The following is a 24,978-nucleotide window of genomic DNA, read 5'->3' as shown; positions in this document are numbered from 1 at the left end:
AGGGGTCAGAGGCACCGACCCCGCGGCCCCCGGACAAAGGTGCGCTCCGCAAACAGCCGGGTCACCCCCAGCGGCGCGGGGACTTTGCCATGGCCCAGCCCTCCCTCGGACGGGAGCCACAGGCCGGCCCCAACGGCCCCGCGGCTGCTTCCAGCCCCGATTTGTTCTCCACGTGAGAAAACGGGTGACTGAGTCACCGGGGCTGCACCAGGGGATGCTGGCTGTTGCAAGACGCCGCCGCCTTTCCCTAGGCAGGAGCCATCCCAGGCACCTCCGCGCCTTCCCAGGCAGCTTCCCGGGCGCTGCACCAGCTCCCTGTCTGGAGGAAGGGAAAGCAGAAGACCAACCCCTGGTCAACGCAGCGCTGGTGTGCGAGGGGCTTCCACATCAGCTCCCCCAGGCGGCAGCTCGATGTTCAGGAGCACCAGCTTGCACAGAAAAAGTCAGAGACGCTCATTTCCAGGAGAAAAAAGCGCATCCAAGGGCGCATCCCAGTCACGCAGCAGCTGCCGGGAGACCCAGCCCTGCGACAGCCGCGGGAGAACCACAGACCCTCTCCCTGCGGGCTCGGTAACCGCGGCTGGGAGAAGTTGCTCCCATTTCCCGAGTTCAGGCTCCCCCCCAGCCCCGGGCGAGGGCAGTCGGGCATCGCCCCAGACCAACGCACCCCAAGGACGAGCACGGGAGGCACAGCAAGAGGTTGAAGTGATTGATTGTGTTTATTCACCCTCAAAATATTTTCTGGCCAGGGGCTCCCCCAAGCTCTTCTCCTCAGAAAACTCCACAGAAGGGACTGTTCCTCCATCCCAAGCGTTTAAACGGGAGCTTGAGCAGCACCCAGAGCCAAACAAGTTCCCTCCCGCCGTGGCGCAGGTGAGCAGAGCACAGGAGCGGCTGCTCCCGCCCGGGGGAGCTCACGGCTCAGGACGGAGCCGGGAATCTGTCAGGCAGAGCTCCCGCTTCTGGAGGAGAGGGCTGGGAAGGGGCAAAGCCTTGCACTGCAGCACCGAAACCCTCAGGGACCGGCTCATCTCAGCTCCACGCTCTACTTAGACCTAAAGAGGGGATAAAAAATAATGCAGCCTGAATGAAGAGCAGTTTGACTCGGGATTGATTCAGATTTCACCTACGTCAATGAATTCCCCAGCGTTCCCTCTCCCTGCACCGCGCAGCGATTTCTGCTAGCTCGCGCCTGGCCTCAGCCCCATATCCGCAGGATTCATCCACCAGTCTCCAAAGAAAGGAGTCATCACAGACCAGGCTGCGCTCGGAGGGCTGCTGTGGTGCGCCCCTCTCCCCGACGCTCTGCCCTGCAGCTAACAGCCTGCCCAATTAAAAACCGCACCAACCAGGTCGATCATTCCCACCTGCAAAGCCCCGACTAAGGACTGGCCACTTCCAGCACAGGCACAGCCAGCTTGAACCCTCCTTTGTCCTCTAGGACCGGCGAGATCCCGCGCATGAAACACCAGACATCTGGCCGTTACCCACAAGGGACGCTCACGTGCTCCGTGTCACAGCCTCCCCACGCTTCAGGCCCTAAGGAGAGCAAGTGGGATCCCTTCACTGCGGAGAGGGGCTCGTAAGCTCTCGGCCTTTTCCACTAAGCGAGTAATTCCTGAAAAAAACAGAGCCACAGGTAAGTATCCGAGGTCACTGGGCCGCTGTACGCTTGGAATCGATGCATCAGATCCAGCCCAGGTGAGCACCAGCCTGCAAATCCTCACGGCACCGCTGCCCTCCGTGCCCAGCATTTATCCCTTCTCCCGACCAGGAGCTTTTGCTCCCACCCCAGCCTTCCCGACGGAGCAAGGCCAACACAGACTGTCTTCAAACCGGCCCCTCTCAGAGCAGGACTGCACCAGCAAAGAGGCCGAGACCAGTTTGAATTTTATTTTTCCTCCTTTTTCGACCACAAGATCGGTATTCAGATCTGATGGGAAAGGGATCTGGAGGGACAGGTTGCGGAGCTCTGACGAGAGCGTGCGTTCTCACCTCGGGTCTATCCGGCCGGCGGGCTGTTGGCTGAGCGCGCTCCGAAACATCAAGCGACCCTGGAACACATCGCAAAGACCCCCGCAAGTCAGCAGCAGGCTGCAGGCTCGCGAGCAGACGCCACTGACGCACCCTGCCCAGAAACCACCCGCGCCTCGCAAGAAAAGCCACCCTAATTCCTAAAAATATATAGGAGGGGCGAGTGACAGCAACAGGCAAAAGAGGCCCAGCAGTCAAAGACCTTCCCGTTGCTCTTGCATGTTGTTGGAGACCTGTAGCTACTGCAGGGAGCCACAGCTCTTGGATAAACATGCAGAGGCACCACTGACCTTGCCTGGCATCGTCTGTTACAGCCTCAGAGCGGCAGATGGAGCGAAAGCAGCGATCTGCTGGCTCTGGATCGGATTTGATTCCCAGTTCTGCCACTAGCCTGGCCCAGTGATGCTGGAGAAAGAAATTCCCCTTATCCCGCCCATACCTGATCTTGACAGAGCAAGAAAAAAGGGGAATCTGCAGTTCTTAAAATCCTTGGCTGCAGGGCTTGACCCCAAGCAGGAGCCCTGCGGAGGATCCACAGCGTCGGAATGAGGACCACGCTGGCAGCATCTGTGAGCAGAGGGCCAGCAAATGCTGCTGCTCCGGCCAAGGGAGGCCGTGATGGCAACCAAACTCCCAGCATTAGGGGAGACTCCGGAGCCTGAATCGCACATCTCACCTGCCCGACGCTGCCCAGCCACGGCCGTCACCAGCACTGGCACCACCTTCCACACCAGGGTGCTGCTGGGGAAGAGCAGAGTCTTGAGCTTCAGGTAGATTAAGACAGAAAAAGTATCTTGAAACAGAAAAGCCGCGACACCCACCACCTCCCACCGCTTCGTGCACCAACGAAGGCCCCAACACCAGGTATTTGGGGGAGCCGCTTCCTCCTAGCGACAGCGGCCCCTGACAGGCCCAGCCCCTCGCCTCGGCAGCCCCCCGGGCCGTGCATTTTCTGTATTTTCCCGAAATGTTGCCGGACAGCTACGGAGGGTCAAACTGCGCGGCGACCGTCGAGGAAAACGCCTCGCTCTCGGCTCCTTTTTGACTGCATCTGCCACAGCACCGAGACAGATGCAGCTTCGATAGGGCCGGGCAGGCCGGCAGGGCTCCCCCGCCCAGCAGCCGCCTCTCCCACGGTGGGTTTTTAATTTTTCAAAGCGGAGGCGCGGAAGTCACTCACCCACGGCGGCCCCGGCGCCTTCCCCGCCCGCCGGGCCCGGCCCGGGAGGGAGCAGGGCCTTCCCGCGGCCGCGCTGCCCTTCACAGCCCATCGCAGCGCCCTGAAACGCCGCCGTCCGGTCGCGGAGACGGCGGGGCGTCGATGTGGCGGGGCCGAGCGGCGGGAGAGCCCCGCGGGAGGGCGGATGGCGGCGGATTGTCCCCGCGCCGCAGCCTCGCCGCCCCCTCCGCAGCCGCCATCACAGAGAGAGGCGGAACACCCCCCGCAGTAGCCTTTTATAGGGCGGCAGCGCGGGCGCTGATTGGCTGCTGGGGCCGGGCCCTCCCGCAGAGCCTTCTGGGAGTTGTAGTTGGCGCTGCCCACCCCCCAGGCCGCCATGCCACCCCACTTCCCAAAGGATAACCGATAAATGCAGCAGGGAAGGCCGGGGAAATCCCAGCCCCAAGCAGCAAGACCACCATTTGCAACCCCCCTCCTTGCACCGGCAGCTGAGCCGCGCTCCCCCACCCCACCTAAACGAACTCCCAGTCTCCGTGGCACAAAGACAACTTCTCCCTCCTCCTCCCCATCAGTGGTTGCTCTTCAAAAAGGTGAAGGCAGCAGCCACGTTTTTCCCACTCCTTCCTCCCTTTTGGAAGGCAGGGGGGACACCCCACCCTCGGGGAATGGAAGGAAAGTTTCTTGGAAACAAAAGTGTATCGCCAAAACAGTACCTCTGTCAGGTTCCTGGCTCGTGATCCAGAATCAGTGGAAAGGATTTAAAATGAGAGCACCCTCGCTGGAAGGGACTGCTGAAATTTCTGCAGGTACTGATGCTGAAGCCACAGCCACCATGGGAAATCAGGTTGAAAAGACTGCTTCCTGCCCCTGAGCCCTGGAGAAAGTGCAAAAAAGGATGAGGGAGAGCAATAGTTAGTTTTTAATCTGTTCTGAGCAAAATTCACAGATGAAAAAATTCACAGTGCTCAGGAATTGCCCTTTCAAGCTGGTAGCCCCACCACAAACATGCCAGATTACCAACAAAATAAGCCCAGCACCCATTTAAAGCAGCAGTCGGTCTGGAAATGAGCCCCAAATGTTGTCCGACCAAGCTCTTCCAAAAACAGCCCGTGTCAAAGCCGGCGGGGACAGGTTACAGGCAGCTGGTCCCATACTCCACGTCCTCTGCGCATCCTGCAGCTGCTCTGACAAGTCACAAGGCATTCCCCGGGCAGCCCGGATTCTCCTTGGCACAGCTACTCGTGCAAAGTGAACCTAGAAATCTCCCTGTCAAATCCTAGCGCAGGACAGAACTTTGCTCATTGTAGCAAAAATAACCCACCCCACAAATTCAGACAACCTTGGAAAACATCAAGTGTTTGGGAAGAGAATCTTCCAAATGCTAAACATGGAGAATCCCCAAAGAGCAATACCAAAAACCAACGGATGCTCTGTAGACCTCAGCCCATCACGAGATGATGGATGGAGAGAAGATGGAGCAGAGAAAATCCCGCTGTGTGTCTGCGGTGCTCGACCACAAGGTCAGCGAAGCCCTGACGAAACCTCCCAGCGTGGCTGGGAGCCTCGCATCAGCCTCTTCCGTAGTGCAGGATGGGGAGCAAACGCTGGGAGAGGCTGCAATTCCCAGCGCTGGACAGGTGGGAGCAGACAACCCGCAGGGATGCACTCTGAAAAAATAGCAGTAAGGAAAAGCAAGTACGGATTAGTGATCCAGGTGGGCTGCTGTGCCTGCAGCTCCTCGGGGCTCCTGTGTGCGGAGGGGAGAAGATGAACCCTGTCCAGATGCAGCTCAATCTGCATCGCCTTAACTGCGTTATCTACCACTGCTCCGACCCTGGGAATTTTACAACAGAAGCAGCGTATCGTCTGAGAAAAACGGAGTGTGTACCACCCGGTACCCCCAAACCCCTTCTTACAAAACTGACTGCACTCGGTAAAACCATTTTGACTGGGAATAACTGCTAAGGAAGAAAAGCGTAGTAACTTGAAAAAAAAAGGAGGTATTTTCTGAAGAAATGCTCTAACCAGGCAAAAAGGTAAAGCAAGCTTTGTCAGAGTGACATTTTCTGACCTAGCTCTATCAGTTTCTAAATGTAGCTATTGCATTTAAAATTCATACCCTATCCTGACACTGAATTAATTTCATGTCTAAGCAAATCCCAAGTTAAATCCAGAAACTGGTGTATCCAGTGTGCTTTACAAGATGCACTGGGAGATAGCAAGGCTGGAAGGTAAAAATTCCTCTCAGATCGTGTTTAGCAGAAGCTGGGGATTAGCAAGCCAGTAATGAGAAACTGAGTACGCAAAGATCAGAGTCAAACATCTCTGTTCCTCAAAAGGGATTCAGAGAAATACCTGCGGGTGTTCGGTAGTTTTTGGTGTGGAGGATATGAACCTGTCTCCTGAAAACGGTCCAGGCAACAGGAATTTTCTCTAGTCAGACACACACAGAAAACATCACCGCTGGCCCCCGTCAGACCCCTCGACCCGTACACGGCGCTGCGCTGGTACAGCCCCACATTTGCTAATGAAATGGTTTCAGACTCCTCATCCCATTGGAAGCGGGTCAGAATTTCTCACAGGCCACCCCCCATGCTTACTGTCAAGCTTTTAATTAAACACGTTAATGGCAACAGGGCACCCCGCAGCCTTGCAGCTTACGCTTTGGAAATCACCACTTCATGCCCAACAGCAGCAACGCCCACGTCCTTCCAGCTCTGCAGTTCGCTAAACATTTTTCAGGCTACGTAACGCAAAGGGTAATCCGAGAGTCCCTGCGATTTAGAGTAACCTACATTGGGTCATCACATCTTCATCAAGTAACACGGTAAGAATGCTTGAGGCGTTTTTGTAATTACTAGTAAACGCTGCATGCTGAAAGGCAGAATACTTCATAATCTCAGTCACAGATTTTGATGCAATTTTCAAGAATTACATAATCCCAGTGAGCTGCGATATCATCTGCCTTGGATTTCTTGCCTTTAGCACATAAAGATAAAAGCAGAATTTACCTTACTACACGGAGTCCTTGTCTTTCATCTTGTGTTACACTAAACGGTAATTAATCAGGGCTTTTCCTGTAGCCATCCGTGACAAACAAAATCCCACACTCTGTTTAACTTGGATTCCAAAACACAAACCCTACAAAATCCAGGTGACCTGCTGTTTTGTAGCTCCACATAAAAGTCTCCTCTGCGCTTCAGATGCTGCAATAATGGCCGGGAGCTGAAAATGAACATTAAAACGAATAAGTGATACACAGCAAAAAGGGCAGAGAGATTAAGAGCTCAACAGAACACTGGCTGAGATTCTCACAAACAACCCCAAAAGGCTGGCTCACACATCAAGGGAGCGTGGCCCAAAGCCTCACGTCAACCTCTCTCCTACAAGGATATCACGAGCTATTTTAAGCTCTGATCACCAGTAAACAGGCTTCAGCGGGTAATTTTTGCTGGCCTCTGTACTCCCAAATCGTTCTCCGCGTAAGGGCCCAAGGGTCTGTATATACACAGCTCTCCCAGAAACAAGGGATGCCACTTACGATGGCTCAGACTCATCGCTACCAACTTTCTTCCCACCGAGGCAGGTCCAAAAGAGGAGAATGAAGGGCATACAGGGTAGCACTGTTGCAGCACAGTAACAGAACGATCTAGAAAGCGTTTAATGGCAGAACATAAAGAAAACCTTCTTTACGTCACCTCTGAAATGCCACTCTATTGAACAGGCACTTTTCAAGAAGAGGGGCATCATCTGAGTGTTCAGCACCGCTGACCAGCTACACCAGAAGAAAAAAACCACTCTGCTCTCTTCCACCTCTCCGCTGCCTCTGAAACACTACCAGCACACACAGGGAACATTCGTTTCCTTAAATTCAGAGTAACTGAAGGTTAGGACACTGTTAACAGCCCACAGCACAATCAGATGCACAGGAGGAGGAAAAAATTCACAGCAGATGAGAACGCAGGGGTCCAGCAGTCCTCTAGTTCCGCTTGTTCAGAAATATGCTAACTCCAGCGTATGTCACCATTCCCCTCACATTCACAGTGCGTTTACCATTGCAGTTGATAAAAAGACCACAGACTGACAAATATATCATAATTATGGACACAAACAAAGGTGTAGAAGAAGTAGGCTTTATGAAAGTATTTAAATTTTGTGGCAAATCTCTCCATCAACATGGGCAGGGAGGCAACTAAATGCGTTGCAGTAGCAATTTCAGTTACCAAACTATTTCTTGGATAGACATTTATTACAGGTAGTTTATCTGTTCCTATTTCTCAAAGAGTTTAAGGCACAAAAGCCTGAAAAGGGCTTATAACATGTACATAAGTGCTATTCTTTTCGCTTTCACCTCTAATGCAACATAATATTAGCTTAAATATATTGCTTGTCCATCCAGCTTATACAACATCCAGTAGAAAACTGCTTTCCAGGTTAGCAACAATTTGTTGCACAATATATCGATTAGATTGCTCTGACCCGTTTTTGCTGCAAGATCTTCAGTTTCACCATATTCACTCTGACAGGACAGTGGAAGACGCTACGAAATCTTAACATCTTAATGAGACCATCAAGGTGTGTCCACAATGAAAAAAGGCATGATACACAACAGAACATTTAAACAAGGTTGCTGGTAAAAGCGTTTTGAACTGCTTGATTGATGGGGAATTATTTCCTCACGCACAGGTGGAGAGGCAAGCCAAACGTGCGAGAGACCACCAGGTAGAAGGCATCGGTCTGTAGTAGTTTTGCAACACTCCCTTCCGTCTTTACTCTCCAAAATGCTCTTCAGGTAGATTGCTTAAGAACAGCGAGCTATAAACTTGCTAGCTCAAGATCACAGCTTAGGTTAAGCAGAACATAAGCTTTCATCTACATGGTTCTTTCCCGTGCTCAAGTTGCAGCAACCTCACCCAGTCACTAGAAAGCTTTTGAGACATTTTAGTGGTATCCGACAATGATTTTTTAAAAGAACACGTTTACGAGAGTTGGATCAAATGACTGAAGACAGTTAAATGGGCAGCAAAACAGAAAGATGGGCAGGAACCAAAATGCAAAGGGTGATTTTACTTAAAAGACCAACTTTTTTATTGTATGTTGGAGTAGAGTCTTTCCCCTGTGCCATCTCGTTGAAAGTTTATAAATTACAATTCCCAAGAAGTATTAAGAGTTCATTTCAAGACAAAAGGAATAAAACCGTTGCAGTTCTAACTTTCACCATGAATAAAAGTTACCATGATGCTCCTACGGTACTCATTCTGTACAGGGAAGGCCACAGTCCTCCTGTACTTCGAGTAACAGACCTGGGTGGAGAAAGGGCCACCCCTCGCTACTGCAGGATCCAGGTGCAGCGTAACAGTCCGGAGCGCACTGGCGGGCTTGTCACACAGACACAGTGCCTCAGCAACGAGGCTATAACACGGCTGGAATCTCTGACGAGACAGTGTCCAAAGGCTGCCAATGACAGTCCATCAAGGCATCATAGAGCTCTTCACTCTGTTCCATAAACTGTTTATTTGCTTCCTGGACGTCCAACTGAGGCGTCGGATCTAAAGGAGGAAAGACAGACAGACAAACAGGTCACACGCCAAACGTGTTAGGAAAAACCCACACCCCGTGAACACGTTAGTTTTATTAAAACAAATGTGGGGGGAGTCACAAGACATTCCCAGCGCTTGCCCAATCGTGACCCTGACTAGATTAGCCCTAATAGATCTTTCTGCAATGGGATAAGAAATAACTACATCCAAATATGTCCCTCTTTCCAGTGGTGATCGCCCCCATAGCAGAGTCAACAGAGAGAACGCATACCTGCACCTCGCAGCCCAGTGTAGCCACTTAAACTGCCAAAGAAGGTGGGCTGGCACTGAGGCACCGGACTGCAAAGTGGAGGAGCGGAGGCGCAGGCACACGTTCCGTTCTGCTCCCTCCGCTACAGGGTCAGAGTGGATGGCTGGGGACGGTAGCGTCTTACGCTGCTGCAACAAGAGTCACCAGAGCTCGTCTGCCAAAGCCTCGAACACCTCAAAGCATTTCACAGTTAGTAACCAAAGAAGTGCCAGCGACACCCAGTGAATTACGTATGAATATGTCCCCTATTTTACAGTTGGAAGAAACGTTTGTAAAGCGTTTTGGAGCTGGATAGCAACCCAGCGGGTACAATTCTGCTGCTACCAACGCACACTTAACATTTCACAAAAATTGACTCATCGTATTCCCCAAACCACTTGACGGATGTAAAGCTCACCTAACACCACCCACAACCTACAGCTGAGGTTATCAGCCTAGCACAATCACATAGGTTAGTAAGCGACTGTCAGAGTACAAAGCAACTAGCCAGCTGAATGGAAAAACTATAAAACACATCAGGAATAAAACGCTTGTAAATATGTTCAGTTTTAGCTATACTGTGTTGTAACACATCACAGGAGAACAGAACTAAGAAAAAGGAATGATACACTGGCAATACATTATTTCAGTTTCCTACAAATTTCAACATATTAATTTAATCAATGAGAAAAAGACACCCAGAGATATTCTAACTACAGTACTGGTGTGTTAGTTTCAGAGAAGGGAAAGCTCTCCTGTAACGCTCTTATAAAGCCATTAAGGGTTTTCTCATTGACATCATTACTGATAACCTATGGACCCTGTAAAGGATCCAGCTGCTTTCTACTGTTACCATGCGATTTTAATTTTTTTTTAAAGAGAAGAATAAGGTACACTACATAGTGCATATTCTGCTCAAGACAGAAATTTGGAACTGCTAGTATAAAATGATTTTTTCTGGCATCAATAAATGAAAACCGTTTGTACGTACCTCTAAAACCCTGGCATGGTTTAGTGGCCCATTTCAAGCAATAACTGCTAAAGCAAATATTTTATCACAGTGCTAACTGATATTATTTCTTTTTTAAACTAAAAGCACAATGAAGTATCCTGGGCTCTAAATTCGAAGATTTTACAGAAAACCAGAATATCTACATTGTCTTTGTAGCGTACCAGAAAAAAAAAAATTTAAAAAGGATAAAAGTTTGAGTACTATAGAAGATTAAAACCTCAATGCTAGGGAAGTCAATTAGTTTCAGTCCTGACAAGGTTCAGACTATGAACAGCAACTGTAAAATAAGGATGCAATTGTGCTAGGTGACAGTGACCCACAAATTTTCTCAGACCTCAGATTTACTCAAAGATAAAGGTATATTATACGTTGAAATTAAGGGTCAATTTGAAAAGACTATCTGTAATCAGTGCAGAACAAACAGACAACTTCAATATGGAATTCAAGAAACGTACCTTCCAATGCATCCTCACCAACTTCTTCATATGTCTGCAAGGAAAAAAAAAAAACACCTTAGGACAGCAGATATTTATTTTTTCTTTTACGAACATCATCTGTTGATTACTGCTGTCATATACTGACTTTTATATTTCACGGATTACAACAGAATTCTTCACACATAAGCCCCGTGTTCCTCTCCCAACAGACTCCACGGGGCAGATCCCACACTAAACTTCTAACAGAGGCAGCAGTTCTTCAAATTCCTGTGGTGCAGTGGGTGGCTGCTCTGATGTGTTTTATCCTCTAAAACAAGGCTTATGAAGGATCCCAGAAGGCAGTCTTAGCACTGTCTGTCCAACTGCCTGTATCAAGAGAACCCTTCTACCATGATTACTGCATTAAGAGACTCCCTTATGCTCCCCCCGCCTTTTTACCCCTCCAGTCGCAGCAATATCCCCCATACAAGGCAACAGTACACACCAGGGTCCGCTAAACAGTTCTGCTTCCTCATCAAGTAGCTATAAGGCCCCAGAGCTGAATATAAAATGTGCCCATCACCGTTTTGTAACCTATGTCGTGTTTCTGTGCTGACAGATCCCTGAAGAGCGAGTACGTCGCGCTGTCCTACCTGCATTGTGCTCTGCGTGTATCCATACTGGGGATAGCTGTAGCTGTAACTGCCTGTGTTCTGGTCGTAGCCCCACTGGGCATAGTAGTTGTGATATTGTTGGTAATATTGGTTATAATTATAGTTGTACATCTGATTGTACTCCATTGGTTTCACACGATTACTTAAAAAGATAAAGCAGGAATAAGTTGCAAATAATGCAGAACAACTATGAAAAAAAGCAGTGAAATAGCTTAAGATACAATATGGTACATAGACAAGGCTTAGTCTAACATGCAAATTTCAGTCTTTAAAATATATTCACTATTTACTGCTGCAGCATTTATCATTTGCATACATTTGCAGAAAGAAAGAAGTGGTTTAAATTCCATCTTCATTAATAAACATTGCTTTCATTCTTTAGGAGTAATTCAGTATCACTTCCTGGCTTTGGGAAGGGAAGAGTTCAGGACTATGAGCCTCGGTTTAGAACAATCCTGAACCATGATCCAGACTCTTGGGTCCCTTTTTCCTTCTGATAAATAGGATGAAGCTAAGTACTCTGCAGCTTCCTGAGACAAGGTACTGAGTCTTGCTTTACATGAAGAATTAAAGACTTAGAGCCTTGCAAAAGAACTGGGGTTTCCTTTAGTAAGGATGGACAAAAACCTCTCCCTTCTGCCACTATCGTACAGAAGCCTAACCAACGACTGGTCGTCCCCGTTCCCACTGAACTGGGTGGTCTTCAATGCACATAGTCGGAAGAGCTCATGAAGTAAAAAGGACTACAGGTAATTAAAAAACTAAACTTAAATAGCCTGTGAGCTGACTAAAATTCCCATTCCCTGCCATAAAGTGGCAGCATTCCCACGGAACTGGGAACCTCACCTGATTATTAAGATTTGAAGTAATGAGATGACAAATATTGTTTGGAAATAAAAATACGTCACACATAAAGCTATGTCTAATGATGAAACTAGTGAGAAGTAGGAAGAGGGAAACATCAATCTTCTCACCACGATACACCCCCTTTTTCTGCTTTTCTCTTCCTTATCCCCCCAAGACTTCTGAGGTCACTGAAAATCTAAATATTATTCAAATAGGGAGCAATTACTATTATTTGTATTACCCTAGTGCTACGAGCCCCAAGTCAGACCAGGATCTCATTGTATCAGGTTCTGAACAAACACAGAAAAAAAAGTTAATCCCTGCCCCAAAAGATTTATATTTAGTAGACATCATAATAGAATTAGCAAGGTAATTGAGCTTTGCTATCCAGAAATCAATAAGCAGATTTAGACTATTTCAATTTAACGTAAAGGAACATATACTTTAAAAATAATCACATTTAAATACAGTGTGTGTACGTGTGTGTATTTAATAATGTATACAAATAAAAACAGTGTAAAATGCTTAGTCTTGATCTCATGTTATATTTTTTTTTAATTCCTGTGCATTCTGATACTCTAGCTACTTTACTATATTGGTGGGTATTCCTTCACTTTGTGATGCAAACATCCAGAAAATGTACCCAAACCACTAAAAGACATTTAAAAATACATGTGATTTCACATCACCGTGCTCTTATATAAACGTCTGGCTGCTCTTATACTCACGCTTTTGGTATAGCCACACTCAAGCGTACAGGTTTAGAGCCCAACCCCACAGCTCCTTGACACTCTGTCAGCGCTCTTTTCTGTTCCAGTTCATCCGTGAATTTCACGAACCCGTAACCTCTGTAGAGATAGAGTAACTCATATAAAACAAAAAAGCCATGCCACTTTTTTTTTAATATTTACAGTGAAGTCAAGATCAGTTTTGAAAAACACAGCAAATGAAACACTTTTGCTAGGCCTGTCCCTGCTTTTAGTAGAGATTAAGTGATTCCATCTTCCAGTTGCTTTGTATTATTTGCAAAATGCTTGGAACCGTACGTCCAAGCTTTGGCAGTACTTGCAAGAGCTTCGCAAAAGTAAAGTAATTCTTGTGCCAGTGGATTCTGGGGAACTGGAAGTGAGCTGGCACAAGACATGTCGAAATGCATGAACAGACAGTAGTAAAGCCTCAAATCTATACTGGGAGGATACAGATAACCTAAACAGTTGCAAGTCAGCACAGGATTGGCAAGACACAGGCACCATTTATATCTAAAACTGCCCCACTGTGAAGGAAAACTTTGCTTTTCTGTACGATCAACTGAGATACACTTTCCAATCGAGTCCTTTTTTCAACAGGAAAATACTGAAATAGGCTTTCTGTCATTCCTAACAATGGCACTGCCCCATCGGCATTCTCAACAGCGGACCTGAAAACGAGCTCTTAACGTCAAGTTGCTAAAACCTGCTCCGACAGCGCAACTTGAACAGGGATAGCATGCAGCCAGCAACCCCGCAGCTCCGTGGCAATCCTTCACTGCGGTGCTAGCAGTACTGTACATCAGCCAGACAGAAAATATTAATTTCCCCTCCAACCCCAGAGGTCCTCTGCGTGGGATTCCGAGGCTGTAGTGAGTCAGAAGCAATGCAACAGCATCCAAGAGGGCAGTGCCAGGATCCCGAGATGGGATGGGCTGCCTCACGCAGCAGAAAGATCAAAGACTTAGGTGTGGGAGGGAAAGAGGAATCCATCTAGGCGAAGGAAGGAGTTCAGGAGGGAAAGGGCTTGTCTACCTGGGGAAAAGAACGAGCCGTAAGCAAGGGTGTAAATTATCTATTCTGTGGGAACTCTTAAACACCAGGTAACACACTATTTTGAAAGCGGCATCACCTAGTACTCGTAGTAGGTCCACACTGGAAGCTATCACAGAGCAGTTGGTGCCCCATAAAATGCAGTGTCTTGCATAGCAACCTATACACACAAGTCCAAATATATATTTTTATACATATATGCATGTATGCACGTGTACTCTTCACATACAGAAGAGCAAGTCAAGCTCAGGCTTACCTATATACAAACTGCATAATTAAGCAAGAGCAAAACTCTACATGGGTACACATTCTGCCTAACTTGCCTTCTGTGAAAGGACTGTGGCAAATTAAACCAGTGCAAGTCAACTTTTGAGTCCGTTTGAAGTCTTGGGACGCAAAAGTGTGTAAGTTTCTGAGCTGCTACAAAGAGTCCTGCAGCCTTTCGGATGGGACCAGGAGCGTGTAAGTGAAACCAGGAATATTGGCAGTTCCAAAATAGAGACGGACAGATAAAGAGTTGGATGTAGCATATAGGAACAGGTGTTAGGTGCAGCAAGGGAGACAGTGATTCTTCCAACTTTTCCAGACACTTAGTTTTTTCACACCAATGGCTAAACTAGATTTTAGTACAGAAGAAAACCCACCAACAAGTAATTTCTTCATGGCCAGGACCACCCTGGCAGACATTCTGTCCTGTCCCAGCAGTTAGGACAAACCCCCTAGCCTGCACCCTCAGCAGAAACCAAAGGAGCAGGCACGGCGCTATGGTGTGAGGCTCCAAGCTCCTCTCTTGCCTGGACAAGAGGTGCTGGGAGGAGGCCTTCCTGATCTACCAGCCCTGGCTGGAAGGGCCAGGGCTTTGCTAGGCACGTCCACAAGCCCCAAGTTCCTCTCTCACATCACACTAACACTTGCAGTTGCCTCAGCTTTGAGTAACTGCACAAGTCACAACAAATGCCCTGGCAGCAACACCCCGGCACTGCTAGGGGAGATAGCTGTGCTCTTCCCAGCAACAGGACTTTAAGTCCCTGCTCCTTCCCCGCTTCCCAAGCTACCACAGATTCCCTTTCCCTGAGGTCTGCACTTCGGAACAGTTCCCAAAGCGCAACTAATGGCCCAACCTGCATCACCCAACACCTTTTTTGTAGGCAGAGATTGAAGCAGTGAAGAAAAAGAAGAATTGCTGGGTTTACACCTCTGAGGAGCCAGCCCACCCCTTGTAGTGTTGGTCTCAGGTGAGGTGGCAGTAACAGCATGAGTACTTAACAGCCAGAGAGTTACTGAGCAACTCTGCAAGAGATTCACGTTGCACATTAAGAACTTCATTACTAGGGAGGTAGTGCAGCACTGGAACAGGCTGCCCGGATAGGCTGTATTATCTCCATCCTGGGAGGTTTTGCAGGCTACACAATTCAGGGCTGACCTGATCTAGCATCGGCAGCAGTCCTGTTCAGAGTGGGAAGTTGGACATCAGACCTCCAAAGGTCCCTTCAAACCAAAATGTCTAAGACTGAGAAACCTTATGTGAGAAAGAAGGGAGATCTACAGCCATTTTCTAAGTCTTATCACAACATTCTTATAGGTGTTATATGAGAATATTGTGTTTCATTGAAACCATGTTCTGTTTTGAAAACAAGGATGCTCACCGACTGGTCCCTCTTCCAGGAAAATACAGTTTCATTTTCTGCTACTTAGAAAATGTTTTAATAACGTTAAGAAACCCGACTTGTTGATATCTGTTTTTGGTGAGACATTTCCAGTGAAGATGAACAAGGCGGCTACTAAGTACTTGACAATGAATCATCGCTTTATTTGCCCTACCCTATTTGAAACAAACACTTGTAAAGCCTTCACAGGAATACACACTCAGTAGCCTAAAGACTCTAAAAGCACAATTCCATCTGAAAGTCCAGGGAGACAGTGTTTCAAGATTACACAGACATTTGTCAGCATTTTCAGAAGGGCAATAACATACTGCCAACACAAAAAGGACATAATACTGACAGAAGAGTGACAGTACGCTGTGGTGACTATCAAAACCCAAGCGTACTGTAGACTGGATATCCGAGAACATTGTCTTTTTAGATAACTAAAATCTAAGCTGATAGAACTATTCTGTCTCCCTTGCTGCATTATATCTTTCCTCTTGCTGCATGTGAAGTGAAAGAAAAGAATGAATAAAAGATTACTTACTTGGATACTCCTGCCTGGTCCAAAACAACTTTTCCACCTCTACATGATGGATAAACTTTAACAAAAAATTCATATAACATGCCATCATCCACATCAGGAGTCAGGTCTCCCACAAAAAGTGAATATTCTGGACTAAAGAAAACAAAAGAAAACTTCTTAAGTACAATCATACAAAAAAAAGAGGTGTGCTGAGTGACACCTAACGTTTAGCCTAAACATTTGACTTCAGAGAAAAGTGGTATTAAAAGACCATTTAATGGATACTTTAAAGTGTCACCAGTTAAGTTGCTTAGGTGACTACAATTTTTATTGACACTGCTTTTTCAAGTTAATTCAAGCAGCACAACTAATCTACTCAATACTGCTTTTATTTAAAGAGAATTTCATTTTTAGTTCTCACAGGATATCTCTGGGTTTCTAATACGGCAGGAAAACATTAATATTTCATTTATAGATTTGCTATTTCCAACATATTGATCTTAAATTATAACATATGAATTAAGATACTTTGATGCTAGAAAGTTCAAATATCTTCACTCCTGGCAAATCTTCTGTGCCACACAAAAGTTAAAAGGATAAAACTGAGAGGCAGTCTAAGTCATCGTCCCTCTGCTAAAGAGTCATGGGGCAAGCTGCTGCAATCAGAAAGGCTACGTTATCCATCTGCATTTTCAGAGCAAATGGAGCCATAAGAATTAGTTACCAGATGCGAATCTCATTGTTGGTCCCATCTGTTGTGACTTGATTCTAATCTAACCAGCTGTTTTCTTAATAAAAAGGTTCATAAAAAATAATTTAAAATACAAATATAATTGCCGAGATATGACTAACACTACCCTAATAAACCGCAGGACTGTGTTGCTTTCACCCTCGCACACACCTGCCTGAACGCCTCCTTGTGTTATTGTTGCTTCAACTGCGTAAGCGTTTCTGGGCAGGCATTATGAAAGGCGCTCACACCACCCAGCTTCAGGAGCCTAATTTAGCCCGTTTGTCTCCTTACGCACCTTTCACCGTCAATGGAGAACGCTGGGCTCCTCCAGAGGGCAACTCGGAGCACCCTTCGCTCTCTTTGCTGACACTGGTGGTACTCCAGCCAGTTAAGCCAGCTGGTGTGAAACCACCGCATTTATCTTCAGGCGCTAAACACATTCATGGCATTATATAGTATTATGATAGGATGCATCCTCGGATACATAAAAAGTGCTAACATGCTACAGCATCACAAGTATCTACAGTGTGTGCCAAGGCAGTTTAACGTAATCTACATTTTTAATTATGGGATTTAGTTATCTGGCACGGCTAGACAAAATGGCACAAATTTGAGTTGTATGCATCTCATGAATGCTCCCCTATCCGACTTCGCTAGCTGTACGTCTCAGCCGGCAATGATGAACTTGTGGGTTTACATATTTTGAATGCTCTTTGCGAGGCAACTGATGAAGAGACATTAAGCAGGCAAAACTTATATTTGAATATTGAACGTTTACCTGTTATCAGGCTGTTTTCCGTACGTTGCATAATTCAATTTAAATCGCTTTGCCTGAAACAAGGCAAAAATTAATCCATACATTCAAATGTTCTCATGTGAATCCAAACAGTTAGGAAAAAATACAATAGGCTTATTTTATACAACTTTTTAAATGCTGACAGATGCTCAATGCCATCAGGCCAGCCAGTTAAGGTATCAAGGGCAACATTTTAATTTTACTTCAGTACAATTATAATAATGAAAATCAGCAAAGAACCTGCACCAAGAGGTCTGGCCTATCTTTATTTCACCAGTTTATAAAGCTAGTGAAAGAGAGTTAACCTTACATAGCATCAAATTTTTCTGTCTTTAAGGAAGACAGGAAAACAGAGCTACTAACAACAAATATTAAATGACTTCTAATTTTAAGGTCTTTAAATGAAATCACAGCACAGACTGTTGGACATTTGTGATTTACAAGAATACTGGCAGACCAGAATCCGCCACATCAGAAAATGGAATCAGTCCCTCAGTTTGGAAGTATGGCCAAATGCTTTGCTCTGGATGATGTGCTCATTTAGTAAGATCCAAAATTAAGGTTCTTCTGAAAGCCTTACCTGTCGTTGGACGCTGGAGGCCTCCCTAAACTTTGCACCTGATTTTCTTTTTAAACAAGTTTCCCAGGAGCCTAGATTTGTGCCCACTGGCACATCTGGAATTCCTCGCCCCCATCCTACCAGGGTTCAGCAACTCGAACCCAACTCACATTTAAGTCTAGACCAAGATCTAAGGAGCAGCTTGTTTTCTGCCTCAAAATCCCGAGGGTCTCAATCCCATGGGCATTCTTATAGGATGCTTAGCCCACAATGACCCAAGCAGGCTCACTGCGGAGTGCAATGGTAATTGCTATTTTCTTCTGAAACATGTCTGACAGAGGAAGAAGCAAAGGGTTGCACTCCTTTACAAGAACACTACTATCAGAACTCACCCAGAGAGTGGAAGACCTAAGCTGGATTCCCTTGTCAGCTTGAGGGGCTTCAAAAGCAATTTTCTATCTCCCAACAGGCTTCCAAAGCAGATACCCCTCTGTACTACACAGTGGCATAGCAAGAATTCATGGGCAATTTGGCCAAAGAAAGCAAGCCTACTGTGAGTCCATAACCTAAAGATCAGGACGTTTGTTTAGTACAGCGGAGAGCCTAGTGTGCTCCTGCACCTTGTATGATGTATTTTTTTCCCTCAAAGATAGTGTAAATAATTCTTGGGAAATAGAGCAAAGACTTATCTCTAGGCTGTAATCACGTTCCTTGCATGCTTGCATTCACTGGTGCACAGTGGTACACAGCTCTTTCTGCGGACCATTTACAAGCTAACACAAAATTTAGATGACACTTTGAAGCACTTTCATCTTTTTTTGGACTTCACTCTTCATCGCAAGATTTTGGGTTTAAAATCAATGAGAGACCTGAGAGTACTTCCAGTCAAATGGGAACTGGGGACAGTAATTCTGTAAAACAGAGAGAGCAACAGCACCATGGCTGTTATTCCTTTGGCTGATTCAGTATTTAAAAATAAATAAAAGAGTGAGCCACATTCAATTTTCTGCAAACAAGAGAAAAAGTATCTAAATGCAAGAGAGGAGCTGGACAGTTGGCTGCTGAGCGCAGATTTAGTCTGCCTACATTGGATCTCTGTCTGACATCTGTAATTCTCTCCATGTGTTATGTAAATCATCCCTCTACACAACACCACATTTTGAATTAAACTGTGGACAAAGCCGGGTATTCCCGAAACCAAACTTCAATTGTTATGTTACTCCTTGCAAGAGCTGCTTTCTTTCTCTCTCTACTGACTATAGAAGGCATCTAGGAAGATTAGCTTCCCTTCACCGTGGCCTCTGATTTGCAATATAAGGGCATATTAATCAGGACAGGTGAAGCAGATACCTCCAGGCCTCTCATCCGCCCCTGTTAACAGGGGACACCATCCTCCCAGGAAGGCTGACCAAACGGTTCAAGGAACAACACCTGAACTTCCCCGTTTCCCGCTCAGGGTATTAACTACACTGAAATAGGCATCATTTTACCTTACTATATCACAGTGTAACTGAGGTGATTCTAGAGCTGCTTTATGAACCAGTCATCCTAGCTACTGCAGCCAACTTCTGTGGGTGCAACGGACAGCTGTGTCAGCTGTCCCATTTTAATCTACTACACATTCGAGTCAACATCCTAAAATTAGCCTCTCAGACTATTCCTCCTCTTCTTCCTAACTACCTAGCTTTTATGTATCCAAGACATTTGTTACGTATTGCAACTATGCAATGGACTAGCTCTTTCTCCACTGTAAATAGGTTTGAATAACTTTTGTTTGCTAAGGGCCAAGAATAATGGAAGGCTTAAAAGTCATGTCTCTCTTGCAAATCAAAGTTACTCAAAACTCAGTGCAAACTTGCAAGTTCATCTTGTACATATATAACAACATACATGCTGTAACAAATTAATATGGAACTACAAACGGAGAGAGACAGAAGGACTGTGGTAGGGATGCTCCATCTATTTTTTCCTTGTTCTTCTCTGGTGTCTTATTAGTCCAACTTTGGTAATAGTAGAAAGGCTCAGAAATGCAACATTTCTATACCTGGATTTTATCCAGACATTCACAGAGAAATTAGTATTTTTTCCAACAATTTGCTGAGCAAGAACATTAACAGTTTCATGTTCATTAATTTAACTCTAAAGAAAAGAAGAAACCCAGTTTGCTAACTATGAATTTGTCTGTAATCATTCAAAATACAGATTCTACACTATCTATTCCTTCCCAGTTTTGGTTCTCAACTGGCTGATTTCATTTACTTACCGGTGTAGCACCAGGAAGCGGTTTTCCATTGATTTTGTGTAAACATTTCTCTGCAGTAGCTAGATCTGCAAATTCTACAAAGCAATAGCCTGCTGGAATTCTGAACATACGACACGGGAGAGGAGAGAGAAAGATTTCAGATTTAAAACACATTTGAGGAGAAATACCATATTTTTAGATAACTGGTGGGAAATTTGCTATAGTTGTAATACTTGGAACAATTTCTGGTTCAAAGTATAAACATTAGCTACCAAAAAGAAGCCAGCAAAGTAATCTCAGATCTCAAGTAAAGTAACAGCCCCTACTTACCAGTAAGTCATGTCAACATAGGCACATAGAAAATAGTTTTGCTCACAATTAGTTTACTTCCTACTTTCATTGACTACATAAATTTTCCCACCCAAGTTTAAACAATTGAAAACCGAAATTACAACATTTACAAGAACATGAAACTACTTTATCCTACGTAGTCACTCTTTTTATTCCAAATGAACTCAAAGGGTCCTCATATGGCTCCTTCTCAAGTCAGACTTCCCACCTCTGCCAGCATCACGTAGCTGCACTGGTGCAATGATTAACACAGACCGGCCACTGAAGCTTTCAGCCCCGGAGGTGCAATTCCCAGAGGGACTGTATGGCACACATATGCTGCTCGGAACGAGTGCTGCAGCACTGCAGGATGAGGGCCAAACCTTGGTTTGTTGAGAGCCAGCAACTGTCCTCTCCATTGCCATCATCAATATACCCACATCGTTGGCAGCAATGGTGAAAAGCTCAAAGGGAAAATCACTGTAATACGGACAGGACCACAGTGACGGGCAGAGGGCAAACGGTTCAGTCCAAATGCACTGGTAGAACAAACTGAGAACAAGCATAAACAGTTACCCTGTCAACCTGTTTCGAATGATTTTTACACTCAGTACGAGCTCTCCCATGGTGGCAAAGGCTCTTGAGACAAAGTTTTCATCCATATATGGCTCCAGCTATAAAAGCAAAAAAAAAAGTTAGACCAGGGCATCTACAAAAAGGAGAATATATGTGTCAATGTCACCCTAAGCAGTTAAAACATTATTGAGAAGTATTTTACCCTTACACTTCAAAAAGAAGACTCATTTAAGAGGGTCGATGCCACTCAAAACCAGCAGGCATGCATGAACCAGGCTCAACAGTCTGCAAAGTGGAACCCAAGAGACAGCATGAATTTCAGAGAACAGGGAGCTTTCACAGAAGGACAAAAGCCACTCAGAAACATACAGCAACAAACTGAGCGTTCACTACACGGAGCAGGGGGTAAGGAGAAGGCAGGCTCCTTCTCTGTATGCAAACAGAGGTTGGGCCAGCGCTATCGGTACACAGGCACGGCACAGCCCGGGGTGCTATGACGAACGGGCGGCATGCGTCAGGTAACACAGCCCCCATCGAGCTGGGGTAGGGATTTGCAGAGCTGTGTCTACCTCGCATAACTGTGGAGATAGGCAGGGCAGCACTTGGAGGGGAAACCTCTAACCGCGTCCCACAGTAGGTCTGAGCTTTGTATTGCACGTGGGTGCGCTGCCCGTGTTTATGTCGTGGCGAGAGGGTGGCACTGTGCACGTCAGAGTGTGTGTGAAGCGCAGGGCAGTGGTACTGTGTGAGTGAACACGCTGGAGCGCAGGGGTCTGTATGGTGTCAGTGACTGAGAAGTATGAAACGGCACCGCAATTTGGACCAAATATATGATGAAGGTACTGAGGGAAAAGGATGCCTCTCTGTGTAACAGAAAGTGGAGGAGGAAGCTAACTGAAATTCGGGTTTTGTGCAATACACATACTGATGGGGAGCGCTGCGTGTGACAGCTAACACGAGGCTGGGGTGTGGGGGAAACACACATAGCTCCATATATATAAATATACATACACCTGTGTGAGTAAGACAGATGGCCTTGTGGTAAGTGACAGCCCTCGAGCGTGTCCGTGCGTCTGTCAGGTACCAGGTGGCTCTGTCACTTCTGTGCGTGACAGAAGGTGCAGATTCGTGCAGTATCTGATAGCGGGTAACCATATTGCACTCGCACGTGCAAAACATGGCAGGTGCCCTGAGGAGGCGTGAGTGTAAAGCAGAAATGACTCCCTTACATGTGCCAATAGCAGGAGGCAGCACTACTCTGTACAGACATGCCATGCAGGGGGTGATCCTGTGGGGTGCGTGTGTGCAGGAAAGCCAGACTCGTAAAGGCAACAGGTGACTGTTGCTTGGATATGTACGTGTGTGTTTCAAAGAGCAGCGGCCTGCTTGTGAGAGAGGTGACTGAAAAAGAAGATGGCCTTATGGTGGAGAGGTGGCAGATAGCACTTTGTGCGGGTAAAGAGAAAAGGGACTCTATAGTGTGTTTGCATGAGTGGCAAGCAGCGGAAGACTCACTGATGTGTCAGTATATGCGTGCAATGCAATGGCAAATTTGGTGGAAGCGCGCGTCTAAGAGAGAAGCAGCCGGTGGGATCCTGAGTGATGCGCTGGGTTGTGCGTACACACACCTGAGAGAGGCTGAGGAAGACTACAGGGTGCACGTGTGTGTGCAAGCAGGACTACGCAATATGCTGGTGTGAGTCTGTAAGAAAGAGGCTGGAGAAAGATGTGCGTGCAAGTAACAGGCAACATGGAAATTGTGATACACCGGTGTAACTGCATGTGCATGTCTGTACATATGCGCAGATGTATACAAGCATGCGGCAGGCAGCAAGGACGCTATGATACAGCGGTGCGATTGCGTATGCGACTGTAAAAGTGGCAGACTGCAGACACTACAATACAACATCAGCACATACATACAGGAGTGTACGTGGGTGGCAAAGCACTACAATACGCTGGGTGTGAGCACACATACGTGAGCGTGTATGAAAGCGTGAGTGTATAGTGGCAAGCGGTGAGGGACACAGGCGCGTGAGTATGAGGGTGTACGCAGTGTGTGTGAAGGGCAGGCAACAAGGGACGCTGTGGGGTGCGTATCACTGTGTGAGCGTGCCCACGGTGTGCACGTGAGCAGGCAGCGAGAGACACCCTAGGGTGAAGAAGCACCTGTGAGCGTGAGTGTGCTGCCAGGTGCACGTGCAGGCAGGAATGAGGGAAATACTGGGGTGTGTAAGTGCTTATGAGTGTGTGTGCATGTAGGAGCGTGCAAATCCTTACCAGCGTGTGAGTGTACCCACAGACGTGCACGTGTGTGGGGCAGGCAGTGAGGGATGCTCTTGGATAGGCGCGCAAAAGCACGCGAATGCAAGTAAGTGTAACTGCCTACAAGTGTGAGCCCAAGCGTGTGAGCCTAGCAGCACGAGTGCAAGCGTGTGAGTGTGTAAGTGCCTTAGAGCGTATGGCCATGAGCATGTAAGTGCCTACAAGCACATCAGCATAGAAGCCAGCATATAAACCCTAGAAGCATGTGAGTGTACAGGCTAGTGAGTATATGAGTGAGTGTGTAAGTGCCTAACAGAGCACAAGCATGAAAGTGTGAGAACATGTCAGTGCCCGGGAGCGTGCCTGCCCACCAGCGTGAGCGCAGGCAGCACGGGACACTGGTGTAAGTGCCGTGAGCGTGTCTGTGACCCTGGCTGCAGGCAGGCAACGAGGGTCACTCGGGGCGGGGGTGTGCCTTAACTGTGTCTGTGAGTGAGAACTGCCCATGAAGGTGCCTGCTGGGCCGGGGTTAGTGTCTGAGTGTGAGTTTGTGTGTCAGCACGTGTAAGTGTGCCTGTCAGCATGTCCGAGTGTGCGTGTCAGCCTGCGTGAGCCTGCCAGCGTGCACAGGAGCGTGTGTGCGTGAGAGTGTCAGTCGGCTCGGGAGTTCATGCGTGTGTCAGAGAGCGTGAGGGTCCGTGAGGCTGTGTCAGTGCGCGAGGGTGTCAGTGCGAGGGTGTCAGTCAGTCAGTCGGTGCGAGGGTGTCAGTCGGCCAGTCAGCGTGAGGGTGTCAGTCAGTGTGAGGGTGTCAGTTGGTCAGTCAGTGTGCGGGTGTCAGTCAGTGTGCGGGTGTCAGTCAGTGTGCGGGTGTCAGCCAGTCAGTCAGTCAGTGCGCCCCAGCCCGCCGTCGCCCCGGGGCCGGCCGCTGCGGCCGCTGCCCTCCCGCCTCCCGCCGGCCAGGCCGCCCCGCTGCCCGCCTCACAAAGCCCCGCGCGGGTCCCGGCCGGACACTCACGTCCCCCATCCACAGGCTGGCGGCCATGCTGCTCCCGCAGGCCCCGGGGCGGGCTCAGCGGGGCCGCGGCTTTCGCCTCCCGGCTCGGCCCCGCCGCTGCCGCCGCCGCCGGCGCCGCCTCACGCCGAGCCCGCGGCCCGCTCCGCCGCCGCGCTGCCCCGCCGCCTCCTCCGCGGCGCCCGGCGGGCGGAGAGAGCGGCGCCCCCGCCGCCACGGGCGCCCCGGTCCGCGGCAGCGCCCCCTGCCGGCAGGAGGAGCGCCAGCGGCGCGGGCGGGGGGCGCAAGATGGAGGCGGGTGCGAGGAGGGGGAAGAGCGTTGGGTTTTGGGGCTCCTCGAGGAGGTTTTGGGGCGCGGGGAGGTGGCGGGGCACCTGGTGGGGCCGTGAGGAGGCCTGAGGTGAGGGGTAGGCCAGGGTGGAGGGGGGGGAGATGAGGGGTCCAGGGCTGGAGACTGGGAGGAGGAGGAGGAGGAAGGGGCTGAGGGGCGATGGGGAGGTGG

At 47.8% G+C, this 24,978-nt stretch overlaps 1 protein-coding gene and 1 long non-coding RNA gene across 7 annotated transcripts; both read right to left on the bottom strand.

The window, feature by feature from the left end:
- Positions 1 to 713: 713 nt before the first annotated feature.
- On the bottom strand, positions 714 to 3,458 carry LOC309598647. 3 transcript variants are annotated; one of them, XR_014230100.1, is made up of 5 exons: positions 3,215 to 3,458; positions 2,711 to 2,775; positions 1,996 to 2,054; positions 1,368 to 1,618; positions 714 to 1,055 (listed from the first exon to the last, which is right to left on the bottom strand). It is a non-coding gene; the product is annotated as an uncharacterized lncRNA (long non-coding RNA). The 3 variants fall into 3 exon arrangements; XR_014230101.1 differs by having other exon boundaries at positions 2,711 to 2,772; XR_014230102.1 differs by having other exon boundaries at positions 1,492 to 1,618; positions 2,711 to 2,772.
- A 479-nt stretch (positions 3,459 to 3,937) lies between these two features.
- On the bottom strand, positions 3,938 to 24,572 carry TRNAU1AP (tRNA selenocysteine 1 associated protein 1). Of its 4 annotated transcripts, XM_082329863.1 has the most exons (12): positions 24,480 to 24,561; positions 21,407 to 21,483; positions 21,199 to 21,296; positions 20,314 to 20,413; positions 17,474 to 17,526; positions 15,984 to 16,115; positions 12,720 to 12,839; positions 11,125 to 11,287; positions 10,511 to 10,544; positions 6,913 to 8,763; positions 4,627 to 6,439; positions 3,938 to 4,088 (listed from the first exon to the last, which is right to left on the bottom strand). In XM_082329863.1, exons 3-10 carry the CDS (start codon positions 21,282 to 21,284, stop codon positions 8,627 to 8,629), a joined length of 825 nt encoding a protein of 274 aa, XP_082185989.1. In that variant the 5' UTR covers positions 21,285 to 21,296; positions 21,407 to 21,483; positions 24,480 to 24,561; the 3' UTR covers positions 3,938 to 4,088; positions 4,627 to 6,439; positions 6,913 to 8,626. The 4 variants fall into 4 exon arrangements, with proteins under 4 accessions (XP_082185989.1, XP_082185988.1, XP_082185990.1 ...); XM_082329862.1 differs by lacking the exon at positions 21,407 to 21,483 and having other exon boundaries at positions 24,480 to 24,572; XM_082329864.1 differs by lacking the exon at positions 24,480 to 24,561 and having other exon boundaries at positions 20,314 to 21,102; positions 21,199 to 21,784.
- Positions 24,573 to 24,978: the final 406 nt, after the last annotated feature.

This window comes from Platalea leucorodia (genome assembly GCF_965183815.1).
Source record: "Platalea leucorodia genome assembly, chromosome: 18".
Taxonomy (NCBI): domain Eukaryota; kingdom Metazoa; phylum Chordata; class Aves; order Pelecaniformes; family Threskiornithidae; genus Platalea; species Platalea leucorodia.
Note: the sequence above shows the minus strand (reverse complement) of the source record. Positions and strands in the feature narration are given on the sequence as shown.